The following is a 14,222-nucleotide window of genomic DNA, read 5'->3' as shown; positions in this document are numbered from 1 at the left end:
CAGGCATTCTACACACAACAAAGAAGCTTGCTGTAGATTGATGTCCCCCCAAAACTTAGTTCCCACTGAGACAGTATAAAGAGGGGGGAAAATTCTATTATAGTAGTTGACAGGTGGGGCCTTGTAGAGGTGATTGGACTGTAGGACCATACTGTAGTGAATAGATTAAAAATGGTGGTCAGAGGTGTAGTTCTGAGGGCTTTAAAAGGAGAGCATGTGAGGGTCTCTCTCGTTCTGCTCTGACATTTTCTGCCATGTGAGACCCTTGCATTGCTATAAAGCCACCACCAAAGAAAACCCTCATCAGATGTGTTCCCTGGACTCTGGACTTCCCAACCTCTGAAACTGGAAATAAATTTTGAAATTGAAAATAAATTGAAGGCAATAAATTTTGTTTTCTTACAAATTACCTAGTTCTAGGTATTTTGTTTTAAGCTACAGAAACGGACTGATACAGAGCTGGAGGTCTATTTTGTAAATAACACAAAAATGGTGTCCTTTCTGAAATTTTTGCTCAGAAATAAAGATGTTTTGTTTTAGAAGCACTTTGGCCTAAGTACCAAACATCACTCTTGAATTGCTTCTTCTGTTCTTGACAGACCTGAATAATGAAGTGTCAAAATGAAACAGCTAGGAAAGTAATGGCTGCAATTTTGCCAATGGTTTCTGTGCTCTTTTGAGTGAATCATTGCTCTTTAGTAAAGCAGCAATAAGAGAGAAGCATGGCTGAAAATTAATAAGGGATTCTGGATGCCTGGCTCAGAGTCTTGGAATTAATTACATGCACACTTCTCACCCTCATTCCTAGTCCCTTTTTATATACCCTCCAGTGCACACTAGTGAAAACGTTGGAAAACAATTATTCAAGTAAATACAGTTCATTTAATCATATTTAACATCTGGGGTTGAGGGGATGCATTTGTTTATGTAACAAATTCCTCAGAGTAAATTGGATTTTCAACTTGTCATTAAATCCATACAGATTTGAATTTGCTCATTCCTCAAAAGCAGTCAGCTATTTCTAAGTATAAAAGGGAGAAAGCTATTTATAGGACTTCTCAAATACAAGATTATGCAAAGATATTTTACTAGATAAGGCACAACCATTAAAATTACATTATATTTAACATAAACATATAGAAACAAATGTGCTCAGAGCTTCAAAAATCCCAAATATATAGTTGCCTTGCTATCATTAACAGGTAGGTATATTACATTCCTATAAGTGCTTAATTTTTTTCCTTCCCTCAGGAAGATGTGCTTTCTTCTATGTTGTTTATTGATTATTCCCATCTAGTCCAAAAGTCTTCTCTAATCCCCCTTCCTCCAAACTTCTATGGCACTTGTTAAGTATATGAGTCATCTGGCATTTTTCATGTGCTATCTTATGCTGTTAAGTAGGGCTTGCTTTTCATATTGCAATGTCTCATCTCCCCAGCCACATTACAAACAATTTAGAAATGTTATGTCTTTGAATTTCCCTAGTTTTTATCAAAATGACTTGAGTTAAAATATAAGCTCCTTGAGGGAATGGACTTCATCTTGTTTGTTTTCCAAGGTAACTCCTAGAACATATAGCATACACTCAATAAATAGTTATAGAATGAACAATAACCATACTAATAATAGGTGCTCAAGAAATGTTTGTTAGGTTGAATAATAGTACTACTAACCTATTATTAGCTGGACTTATACTTTTAAGTAATTTTTCAATAGCTGTGTGATTTTCCTTAGTAATTCAAGACAATTCCATGGCTTTGTGGCCTAGCACTGCCCCTGAATACATGAAGGACCCAAACCCACACAAAAAAGTAGAAATCACAGTTTCCATTCCTGAGGGATCCATGCTACATTTCTGCTTTTCAAGTCACACAGGCTTACTCTTATTACACCCTCTTTTTTTCCAAGCATGCCTTTGTAAGCCAGTTAATTATGCCAAAGATTAGGGTTGTTGTTTTACACTAGAATTTAGCCCATATCAAGTTGCACACTGATACAGCCAAGCAGCCATCCTTTTGCAGTTATGGGAACCAAGGAAAATTAAGCTTGTTGGCTTTGGCGTATGTTCCAGTGGGCCATTATAGCAAGCACATCCCTTTGTGCTAAGATCATCAACTCTCAGAGATACCTGCTCAGAGATGTTTTCCTCAATACAGAAAATCCCCTGTCTTACTCTTCTCGTAGTTTAAATTGAGACTGTCCATTATAACGAAACTTCATTTTGCATGCTACTATTTCTGAAGAAATCTGGTAGTTCATGCTATTTTCTCCTGCTTGGTTTTCTGGAAAACCACCAGACTTCTCAGGAATAGGATTACTAGGAAGACTTCCTTTCCTGTGCCACTGGGAAGTACCTAGCAAGGGGCTCCTCCTCCAAACCTATTTTCAGAATTCCCATGATTAGGAGTAGGAACTACAGTTCTTCCATTCTGATTTTTGATTGGCAGCCATTGGCAGCACCAAGTACTTATTTAGTTAACTCAGCAAAGCCTTCTATGTTTACTTGTATGAGGGTTTCTCATATCATCTCAGTGGCCTCCAAGAGGTGACAGCTGAAAGGCCATAAGAGTATGTGTTCATGATGCTACATTATAGGCAACTGTCTTTGACTCACTGAGTATTTGGTACATGAGAAAATAAATTAGCTTCTGGTATACAAATTAAGAATGTGTGCAGTCTTCTGAGGATTATACTAAGAATTAAATTTCTAGTGGAAAGAACTATCTTATTTATTGTCCAAACGAAGTCATTAGCTTTTCTAAACAATTTTCTATTTTATTTCTCTTTAAAAACAAAATGTTTCTTGACTTGGCTGTTTAAAATAAGTAAAAGAAAAATTGAGGACTTTTAAATCAGAAACAATAGAAAACTAAACTATGATTTGTTTGTTTGTTTTCTTAATAGCTCACATGTATTCAACATTCATATTTAACCTTTAAATTTTGGTTATATGATATATATTTTGCTACACCTCAGACTAGGTGTTTTCTAAGGAATACTTAAGATCTTGCCCCCAGACTCACTCCTGTTTCTGATTTCTCTATTTCCATCATCTCTGTCATCTCTTCCAGCCACCTTGATTCAAAGCCACAGTCCGCCTCAAATCCTTCCTCTCGATTGATCCCCATTTCTAATCTTCTTCCAGATCTGATAGATTAGATTCTACTACTCCATGTCTCTCACATAAAATGTAAGCACAATCTATAACCTAAGTCATGCACCATGCTATTCCATTCTAGCCAAAACCTTTTAATAATTTATTAATGCTTTGTGAGCTGCATACAAACTCATAAATCAGATATTAAGGGGCCTTCCCAATTGGGCCAATGTACCTTTTCAATCTTACTTCCCACCACTATCTGTAATCTGGTTCCAATAACAGTAAAACCATAAACTCCTAAACTACATACCTCTATGCTTAATGAACCTTTGCTTATTCTGTTTCCTTAAACTAAAGGTTCTTCCAACCTTTCGAAGGCTACTTCCCCCAGGAAATCTTCTAAGATCTCCCTGACCAGATGTACCCTCTCTCTCAATTGAGTCTCCATAGTGTGGTGCTTGGGCATCTTACATCTTGCAATCCTTGGGGTTGTTTATGAACTCAATGTCCTCCTTGCCCCTCGCTAAACTGTTGTCTCATGAGGGCTGAGAACATGTCTTACTCATGTCCAGAGCCCCTACAGTACCCAGGACATTGCTTTGCATATAGTAACAGCTCAGTTCATCCTAAAAATAGTTTCTGTACAAAAAATAAACTATTGATTGAGTTGCAATGCCATAGCCCCCTTTATTGTACCCATTACTTTCAAACTCAAGGAAATATCTTTTAGCCTCAAAAGCTACCATAGAAGGTGGTAACATCCCCTCTCATAAACAATAGTCATCACATAATCCTTGATCATTGGCCCATGCTATGTGCTTCACTGTAAAACATTTCAGTGCTTGGTTTAAAATATTTCTACTCAATGTCAAAGATGATTATAAAAACTCTTCAGTTGCTATTGAGAATATATGTAAAGGGATCTAAAAAAAGTAACATCTATTGTTTTTAGGAAAGCCACATTTAGAAATCCTTTAGATTTAGAAATCCACTTAGAAAAGGACACTGATACTTAATAGGTAGCAAAAACAGTAAATTTGTTATTGGCTTAAGAACTGCTCTCGAAAGTGAAAATAATACAAAAGGCAGAATGAGCATGATGGGTTTTTGCTGTTGTTTTTGTTATACTATGCCATGAAAGTATCTGACATTCAATTACAATGTTCAATGCTGGGGATTTTGGGTGGCTATGTCAGCATGTTTTCGGCCATAAGTAAAGGAACACTCAGCTAAAACTGCCTTAAAAAGTAAGGACATTTATAATCTAACAGGAAGTAGATGAGCTCAAAGCTGATGAGTTCAGTGATACATCACATGGACCCTTCTTCCCACATCTCTGCTCTGCCATCCACAGACTCTATCCCATCATAAGGCTTTGTCCTCCTGAACTTGCTGGTAGTAACAGCTGGGGCGATCTACTTTCTTGTTCATGTCCCATGGGAGAAGATAAAGGAGACATCTCTCCTAACATAGAAGAAAAGTCTCTTTTCAGTCTGATTGGCCAGTTTAGGTCAACGACTTATCCCAGAACAAATAGTTGTCTCCAAGAAAACAACAGGCACCAATTTGCTAGGCTCACATTTCTAGAATAACTTCTAAAAAGGAGGACTGAATTTCCATGGTTGGCAAACACTAATTAAAACCATTATGGGAGAGTTGCCAATTACTAAAAACATATTAATACTCTAAAACATGCAGACTAAAAGGACGATAGAATGAAATCTGTGCAGTAAGTAATAATTGCAAATATGAACTTGCATTACTGTGCAAACAATGAAGATTACTGATATTTTAAATCAAAAAGCTACAATTTTTCAGATGTAAGAATTTAAAGGATTTGTGCATTAATTGAGATTTTGTTACAAGTAGGTACCAACACTTTTCCAATGGAACCACCCCCAATGAAGAAATAGGACTCATTTAATGTAGACTGTAAATTCTAAGAAGTCAGGGACCATGTCTGTCTTCCTCAGTGCTCTAACCTTGATGCTTAGCAGAGGACCTGGCACAATTTAGATGTTCAAAAAAGTTTTCTGCTTGATTAAATAAACATAAAAAAAACTCTCATTAAATGAGGGACACTTGCAGCAGAGCAGCGCATCACACTGAAGAGGAGTTCTGGGTACCAGATTAATTTAACTGTGAAAGATATCAAAGGAAGTTTTAACAAAACCAAATTAACCCAATAAAGAAAACCATCTAGTAAACTGATGCTAAGTTCAAGTTCAAGATGTTCTGTAACTCCAGCAAAACTCCATAATAACATTGTAGATAAAGAAATAGTATTCTGTCTTTGTCTTTACAAAAGGTAGCATTGAAGCCATTTCAAATTATCCTTGCATGAGAGGTGACCATCTGAACCACAAACTCTGCTTTTATCTTGCATCTGCAAATGTAGCATTTTCCTCACATGAGTCTCCTATCAGAAGCCACTTTAAACATTCCCACCAAGACATCTCACAATGCCACTGGCCAACCAAACAAAATGTACTGTCCTGGATTTCCCTGAAGTTTGATAATACAGAAAAGAGAGATTAAGCCAAAGCCTTCCCCCTCTTAGCCATCATCTTCAGACTTTCTGAATAAATGTGACCCAGCTGTCTCACTGACCTTCCAGGACACTGGTACTTCCCACTTCCAAAAGCCATGAAGCAGTCCAAGAAAGCATACTTCTCTAAATTTGCCTTTTCCCAACGTTCCTGTGGGAAGAAAACATTATTTTCCAAATAAGTCTTATATAAATAAGCTTAACTTTATTTCTCTTTGGCTAAAAATGACCTTGAACAGCTAATCCTTGCATAGAAAGTTGCAGGGTTGTTGGTAATTTTTTCCAATCTGTTATTAATATCAGACACAATTGTGTTTTTGGAACATGAAATTATAAAGAAAAAGGTTTTAAAAGAATTCTGTTAAGTGGTAAATGTAAATGATAATGTAAACCAGCCACAGAATTGACCTAGAATTGAAGAAGAATATTTATAAGGTCTCAGTCTCCATCATAAAATTTCTCTTGGTAATACATTTAGTAGTAAGACACTGACAGTCCTGCCTATTGGAGAAAGCTTGGCATGCAGAATGGATATATCTGGATGCCATTTTTGACAGTTTTACCTGAAGGCAGAGAACAAAACAAATGACCTCTAAAGACTCTCTTTAGCCCTGTAACTCACCAATTTAAAGAAATAGCAGATCGTGGTTTTAATTTGCCTTATTTTTATTTTTTGTGTTCCTTGGAAACCAATAACAAAAGCAATTGCCTGAGGAACATAGAGTAAGTCTTCTATCAGAACCAGGCATATTTATTTTAACATGCCCTTCTGGTTTCAGATAAAATCTATTTTAAAGTTGGAGCTTATTCCAAAAACTTTTCTGTCTGATTTGTAAATGTTGTACCATCTAATCTGTACTTTCTAGGCAATTTTTTGTTAGTTATCAGAGACATATGGCTGCTTAATAATATAGTCTTATTAATTTATTAATTTATACTCCTGCCATAAAAAGAAGTAAAAATCAAAGAATGATATATACTGAAAGAGATAACTTCTAGGTTTGAACAATTCGGGTTCAGGAAAATACTTTGGATTTCTATGCAGCCAAAACCGAGACAACATCAACAAGTCACCAGAAGGAACAGTGTAACTCTATGACAGAAAAATCACTTAAAATCACTTTTTCTTTGAAATCTGCTTTAAAGAGAGTTTGGGTCATTAAAAATAATATTACAACTATATTGTGGTGAAGACATATACGTTTTATAATTGATGGTGAAAACATGTAACCCTTTCCTGGACAGGTCATTTCCATTTTCCAACTTAGGCAATGACTGATTTCTAATTCTGATTATTAGTTACATATACATATATATTGGTTACATAGAGGAAAATATGAGCTTAATGTCAAAATTCTATAAACTAGTATAAGTCTACCCTAATGTGCTTCTGATGTTTGACATTGGGGTTTGTAGGTTTGTAGCAAGTGTTCTTGATAATGACAATCCAGTGGATCCCCAGGCTGTGGAACAGAAAAACCTAACTCTGAGACAGGGGCAGTGGCCTTTGTAGTGCTGAGGACAGGGGCAATGGATGACCTGTCCCTGAAGACACTGATGATAGTGTCAGGGCAGGGACAGTAGTTTTTTTTGGTTGTTTTTTTTTTTTTTCTGAAAATTCAGAAAAATAGAAAAATTAGAAAAGAAAACAGCAAGAGCTCCAACACCCAATGACAGTCATCAGTTGGCTAGCTTTTCCTGCAGTGCTTTTACCTAATAATAGTGGGGTTTTCGTTGTCCATTTGAACCTCCTGAATAATCAATTTTTGAATCTTTATTTGTTGACTTTATAACATAAGTATTTTTTATTGTATATCTGCTGTGAAAATTTTTCCCTCCAATGACTGTTTAATCTTTCATTAAACCATATTTAATTTAATCATTCCCTACTGTTTTTTTCTAAAATAAATAATGCCATCATGAGCACTTTCTTCCATAAAGCATTTTTCATATAAATTCCTTTAACACAGATGTTCAGAAGACATAGGACATGAGTATTTTTAAGGTTATTAGTGCATATTGTTCAACTGTTTTGTGAAATTTTGTAGCAAAATATGTTTCTAATTACAATTTATGAAAATGTCAATTTCCTTGTCCTTTTATCTGTTGATCTGACATTTTTAATGTAAGGTTATTTTAGGTTTCCATTTAAATTTTTATATCTTTGCTGAGAATTTTTCCATGTTGTTATTTTATCCTATCAACTTTTATGCTCATGTCCTGTCCTCGTTAGTCTATGTGATATTAGAACTTTACTTACTGATCTGTATGTGTTCTTTCAATATTAGAATTATATATCCTTGTGTTGTATTTATACTGACATTTAAAAACATTTGGTTGACATTAAATTTGAGTTATATTTGTAAAAAATATAAGAAATTAAATTTTAACATAGTGTGTTCAAATCTGTTCATCTTCTTTGTGGTTTTATTAATTAATCCTAACTTAGGCAGCCTTCTTCTTTCCACCAAACCAGCCTCTGAAAAGCCTATTAGTAATCTACTACTAAAACATAATTCAAAGATAAACATTAAAAAAGAAAATGTACTATGCACAGATATGCAAATAATTACATTAAAATGACCACAAAGGAGAACAATATAAATTCTCATGAGTCAAGAAATAACTATTTATTCTATAACACAATGGACTATTATATGGCCAATGAAATAAATACAAAAACTCTCTAGATGCATGAAAAATGAATAATTATGTTTAAAAATTTTTTCTAACTACAGATTTACAATATGGTGAAACATAGATTTCTGTACTGAGGTCATACAAAGAGAATGTTCAATAGTTGTAGTATGGCTAAGTGGTTGTGGGGGATTTGTGCATGCAAGAGTGTACACGTCTGTACATGTGTTTGAGCCTGGGTATCTCTTCTGGTAAAGTTGTCAAAATAAGTAAAATTACTTTTGAAAAAATATGTGATCTTACTAGTCCCTGGACAAGTTTTGGTAGAACATAACTCTGACAAAGATGTGAGATTAAAAGCCTCTTCAAGAGCTACTCTCTTAAAGGAGAAGGGGTTCAGCTGGTGTAGGGGTGGTGGAACATAGAGTGACTATATCAGGTGCAAAGTTCAGCCTGAAACAAGAGAGTTGCACAGAAATTTTATAGTGAAAACCAAATACATTTGTGCCAACACCTTATGGTAAAGTCAGGATACAGAGAGGGAGGAAATTGACTGAATAATCTTTAAGAGTCCTAAAATGAAAAGTAAAATTAAATAAGCAGGAAGCAAACATCTACGAAGGAAAACTCCTGCTGCTAGAAGGGGAAAAAAGTAGGGCAGAGAAGATAGACTTCAAGTGGTGGTGGAGCAAAAGATAAAAGAAAAGAGGCAAGAGAACAGTAAGGACAATGTAGTGTCTATTTGAAGGAGAAAGTGTTGAGGTATAATCAAGCAAAAAAGATAAATGAACAGTGTAAGAATATTAAAGGTCAGGGTAGCAGAAGCCAAAAAGAGCATAACTGAGAAGGGCATTATGTTGGTTGGAAAGTAGCATATGCCTAAATGTTTGAAATCTGAAATATATTTTGGTTTTTGGGAAAAACATTATTTATGTAACAAATTAATGTGTTACATAACAAAACAGTTTTATTATAACATTACCCTGTAAAGGTCTCATATCTTTAGCTAATGAAATAGCACAAACAGGGTGTTAAGTTTAAGAAGGGAAGTACAGGGCTGCCACACATGTGGCACGCAGAATGACTGGTTGTGCATTGAAAGCAAGAGCAGTACCTTAAATGTTATAACATTGGTAGAGCCTAACTCAGCTCTGGTCTCTGTTTGGTGCTCAAGAATCTGTCAAGTTGAATGGAGTATGTAGATGCCCCATGGGTGTTAGTAGACCCAGAGACAAAAACTCTGGTTCCCACACACCCATACTACTAAAGATGTTTGCTTCTGACTGCTCAGGAATTCTACCTGTACTAATAGACAAAGTGTCCAAGGCAGCACCCATGACTAAAGTTGGCATGCAAAAAGTAATAGTGATAGTAACACTTTACTTGCTGTCAGAGGAGACTTTCTGGTCTCCTTAGATCATCTTTTTTGGTTTTTCCTCATTTAAAAAAAATTCTCTTTACAGATAAAGGTAAGATTGAAGGGTCTGAGGATGAACTGAAGAAAAAATACTTGGTGAATAAGCAGGTAAGAGAGCATCAAATCCACTCAGTTGATTTAAATAGGATTATACTAATTCTGATTCAGTATCACATGACCAAAATGATTATTAAAGAGTTACATTTTAGCTAAAATAGTTGCCAACAGATAAATATCTATATTGATAAAATGTTGCTACACAACACTTATTAGTAACTTGTTCCAGGGTCACTTAATACTTAATGAAATTTAAGGAATTATATAATTACATATGTTATCAAAATTCTAATGACATTTTTCACAGAAACAAACAAACAAAAACCCTAAAATTCATATGGAACCACAAAAGACCCCAGGTAGTCAAAACAATCTGGAGCAAAAAGAACAAAGCTGGAGGTATCATACTATTTGACTTCAAAATATACTACAGAACTATCTAATCAAAACAGCATGGTATTGGCATAAAAACAGACATGAAGACTAATGGAAGAGAACAGGGAGCTCAGAAATAAATCCGCCCATTATATATTTTTGACAAAGATGCCAAGAACACACAATGGGGAAAGGACAGTCTTTTCAATAAGAGGTGTTGGGAAAACTGATATCCACATGCAGAAGAATAAAATTAGACCCTTATCTTACACGATATATAAAAATCAATTCAAAATGGATTAAAGAGTTAAAACTAAGGCCTGAAACTATAAAACTACTAGAAGAAAACATAGGGGGGAAGCTCCATGACATTGGTCTGGACAATGATTTTTTGAATATGAACCCAAAAGCACAGGCAACAAAGGCAAAAATGGACAAATGTGATTATATTAAACTAAAAAGGTTTTGCAGAGCCAAGGAAACAATCAAGAGTAAAGAGACAACCTATGGAATCGAAGAATATCTGCAAACCAAAAATCTGATAAGGAGATAATATCCAAAATATATAAGAAACTCAAACGACTCAATAGTAAGAAAACAAATAACTTGATTTCAATTAAAAAAATGGGTAAATGGTCTGAATAGATATTTCTCAAAAGAAGACATACAAATAGCCAGCAGGTACCTGAAAAAATGGTCAACATCACTAATCATCACAGAAACGCAAATTAAAACTACAGTGTGGTATCATCTCACACCTGATGGAAAGACTACTGTCAAAAAGATGAAAGATAATAAGTGTCAAAGAGGAGAAAAGGAAACGCTTGCACACTGTTGGGGAATGCAAACTAGGATAGCCATTATAGAACACAATATGGAGGTTCTTCAGAAAATTAAAAATTAGAGCTACCATATGATCCAGCAATCCCACTACTGGGGATATATACAAAGGAAATTAAATTGGTATGTCAAAGAGACATCTACACTCCCGTGTTTATTGCCCCATTATTCACAATAGCCAAGATATGGAATCAGCCTAAGTGTCTATAAACAGATGAATAGATAAACAAAATGTGTTATATATACACAATGGAATACTGTTCACCCTTAAAAAAAGGATATTCTGTCATTTGTGACAATATGAATGAACCTGGAGGACATTTTGCTAAGTGAAATAAGCCAGTCACAGAAAGACAAATACTGCATGATCTCACTTATATGTGGAACCTAAAAAAGTTGAACTTGTGGAAGCAGAGAGTAGAATGGTGGTTGCCAGGGTCTGGGGGGATGAAGGAGGATTGAGGAGATGTTTGTCAAAGGATACAGTATTTAAGTTAGGCAGGAGGAATAAGTTCAAGAGTATGTACAACATGGTGACTACAATTAAAAGAAATGTATTGTATGGTTTAAAATTTCTAAAAGAATAGATTTTAAGTGTTCTCACCACAAAAAAAATTATAAGCATGTGAGGTAATGCATATGCTAATTAGATTTAGCCATTCCACAATGTATACATATTTCAAAACAAGATATTGTACGTGATATATACAATTTTTATTTGTCAATTAGAAATTAATTAATTAAAATCAACAATATGCTAATTCAAAAGAAACAAAATATATGGGCAAAACCTTTTTTCTAGAAGGTTATTTTAAAACAAAAGCAATGCTCACCAAAATTTTAACCATCTTCACCACTTTTCTAGTAATGACACCAGGAGCTCTTAAACAAGTGGTTTCCAAAACACACCATTTAATTAGAAGGAGTTTCTTCAGTTCATCCTCAGACACTTTAATCTTACCTTTACCTGTAAAGAGAATTTTTTAAAAATGAGGAAAAACCAAAAAGGATGGTCTAAGGAGGCCAGAAAGTTATTAATATAAGCTCATAACATAAGTTAGACACTCCTCTGACAGGAAGTAAAGTGTTACTATCACTGTTACTTTTTGCATGCCAACTTTAGTCATTTATTGCCTCTTTTTCTAAAACCTAAGCCAATGTTGATTGCTGTACAGTGATGGATTGGTACCCAACTTTGGTTCATACAGTCTTATTGCTATCAAATGACAGAGTCCCTATCAGAAAGGTGTTCAACATTTACTCCCCTCACTCTTTCTTGTCTAAATCTCATCCCATTTCAGGAAAAAGCAATAAAAGATTAGCATTAAAAGCACAAAGTAAAAGATATGAGAAGCCACGTGGCTTTCTTCTTCTACCTTTTCCCTGCTGATTTATTTTTGTTTTTATTTTTTAATCATTCAATCAAGAGGGTTCAAAAAGAGCATTAGGAAAGGGACAATGGGGCACATGCATCTCAGCTGGAATGATGACCATGCCCTCTAAACACAAGTGCACCAAACTTTCCTAAAGTGATGTCATACTTTATCTAATATATAGATTGAAGGCAGCTGAAAGGGGATTAGGGGACCAATCTTTGTACCACCCAAAGTATGGTCAGGGCCTTTCAAACAAATTAGACAGTTTAGTTAATAGTATTTCAAGTAAAAGTTTGCATTTTGAACATTAGCTAAAACAATTCAACTTTCAATTTGGTTTTGATAGTATTGCTTAACAAAAGTCAACAACATTCTCAGTTTAATTAAGTCAACCCATTTCTCTCTTTCACATTTGATTCCTGATCATATTGAGAATGAGTGGGTCAGAGCAGGACTTACGGTCTCCAGCCATGTCTCCCTTTGACTCTGGATGAGGCTTGTTCTAAAGCAAGCACATTCTGCAGGAGAGGGCTGGCTGGGTGCTGCCTTGGACACTTTGTCTATTAGTACAGGTAGAATTCCTGAGCAGTCAGTAGCAAACATCTTTAGTGGTATGGGTGTGTGGGAACCAGGGTTTTTGTCTCTGGGTCTACTAACGCCCATGGGGCATCTACATACTCCATTCAACTTGACAGATTCTTGAGCACCAAGCAGAGACCAGAGCTGAGTTAGGCTCTACCAATGTTATAACATTTAAGGTACAGCTCTTGCTTTCAATGCACTTAGTAGGAGGTAAGGGACAAGCACACAGTTAAATGGTCTATCATGCAAGTAAGGAAACTATTCTGTGAGATGCAAAATATTCTAAGGTAGTTAAGAGCAGATGGGGTTCATGTCCAACTAAAGGAAAAGGAAAAAAATCTTTAAGTATCCTTCTCTAAAATCGCAAGTATAATTCATTCCTTGCATAGAATTACCATCAGTAAATATACATTGAATTAACAAATGATACAACTTCAACATGGGGAGATGAATAGGTGGGTATTCTATGCGAAGGAAAAACAACAGGAAGACTGCAGAAAGCATGGGTGTGTTCAGACCATGGCAACGGGTCTAGTTTGCCCACAAGGTGGAATATATGTGAACAGGGAAAGATGCATGAAGGCTATACTACAGATGGTCCTCAATGCCATTCTGGAAAATTGGGAGACTTCTTCTCTTAGGCTGAGGGAGGATAAACACTTCAACAATGAAACAATCATATGCAGCACTATTCTTTTTTTTTTCCATTCTATATTTTATTTTTCTTCTACATTTTATTTTTCATCTTCTAGAATAAAATCCCTGGCTTCTAGAAAATTTGCTCATTTACTCAGTCGTATAATACATCTAAAAATAGGTTCAAAATGGATTCACCCATACCACTACAGAAAACAAACTTACTAAAAAAAGTTCAGGACATGTTTGCCATTTTCCCTCCATGCTTTTTTTGAATACAGTATATAGAAAAATTCTGAGATTACAACCTGTATCATTCTTTTTTTTGCCTCCTTTCCTAGGGGTTATGTTATTTTTATTTTTATTTTTTTATTATTTTTATTTTGTCAATATACAATGCAGTTGACTATTGTGTCCCATCACCGAAACCTCCCTCCCTCCTCCCTCTCCCCCCTCCCACCCAGGTGTGTCCCCTCCATTTTCTTGTTGTAAGAACTTCAAAAAAAAAAAAATTGTGGTTGTTATATCTTCCTCTTCCCCCCCCCCGATTATTTGTTTTGTTGTTGTTGTTGTTGTTGTTTGTTTGTTTTTTTGTGTGTGTGTGAGAGTGTGTGTGTGTGTGTGCGTGTATGTATGTGTGTGAATTGATTCATT

General features: G+C 35.3%; 1 protein-coding gene across 1 annotated transcript in view; it reads right to left on the bottom strand.

The window, feature by feature from the left end:
- Window positions 1-12,822, bottom strand: part of LOC103587685 (24-hydroxycholesterol 7-alpha-hydroxylase-like) — a 32,838-nt gene extending 20,016 nt beyond the window's left edge. Inside the window, 4 exon segments of the mRNA XM_008569208.1 lie at window positions 5,711-5,800; window positions 6,647-6,741; window positions 11,808-11,941; window positions 12,810-12,822. Coding sequence (XP_008567430.1) covers window positions 5,711-5,800; window positions 6,647-6,741; window positions 11,808-11,941; window positions 12,810-12,822 — 332 coding nt within the window.
- Window positions 12,823-14,222: the final 1,400 nt, after the last annotated feature.

The sequence above is a fragment of the Galeopterus variegatus genome, unplaced genomic scaffold, assembly GCF_000696425.1.
Source record: "Galeopterus variegatus unplaced genomic scaffold, G_variegatus-3.0.2 Scaffold477, whole genome shotgun sequence".
Taxonomy (NCBI): Eukaryota; Metazoa; Chordata; class Mammalia; order Dermoptera; family Cynocephalidae; genus Galeopterus; species Galeopterus variegatus.
This window is presented reverse-complemented; position numbering and strand designations above follow the sequence as displayed.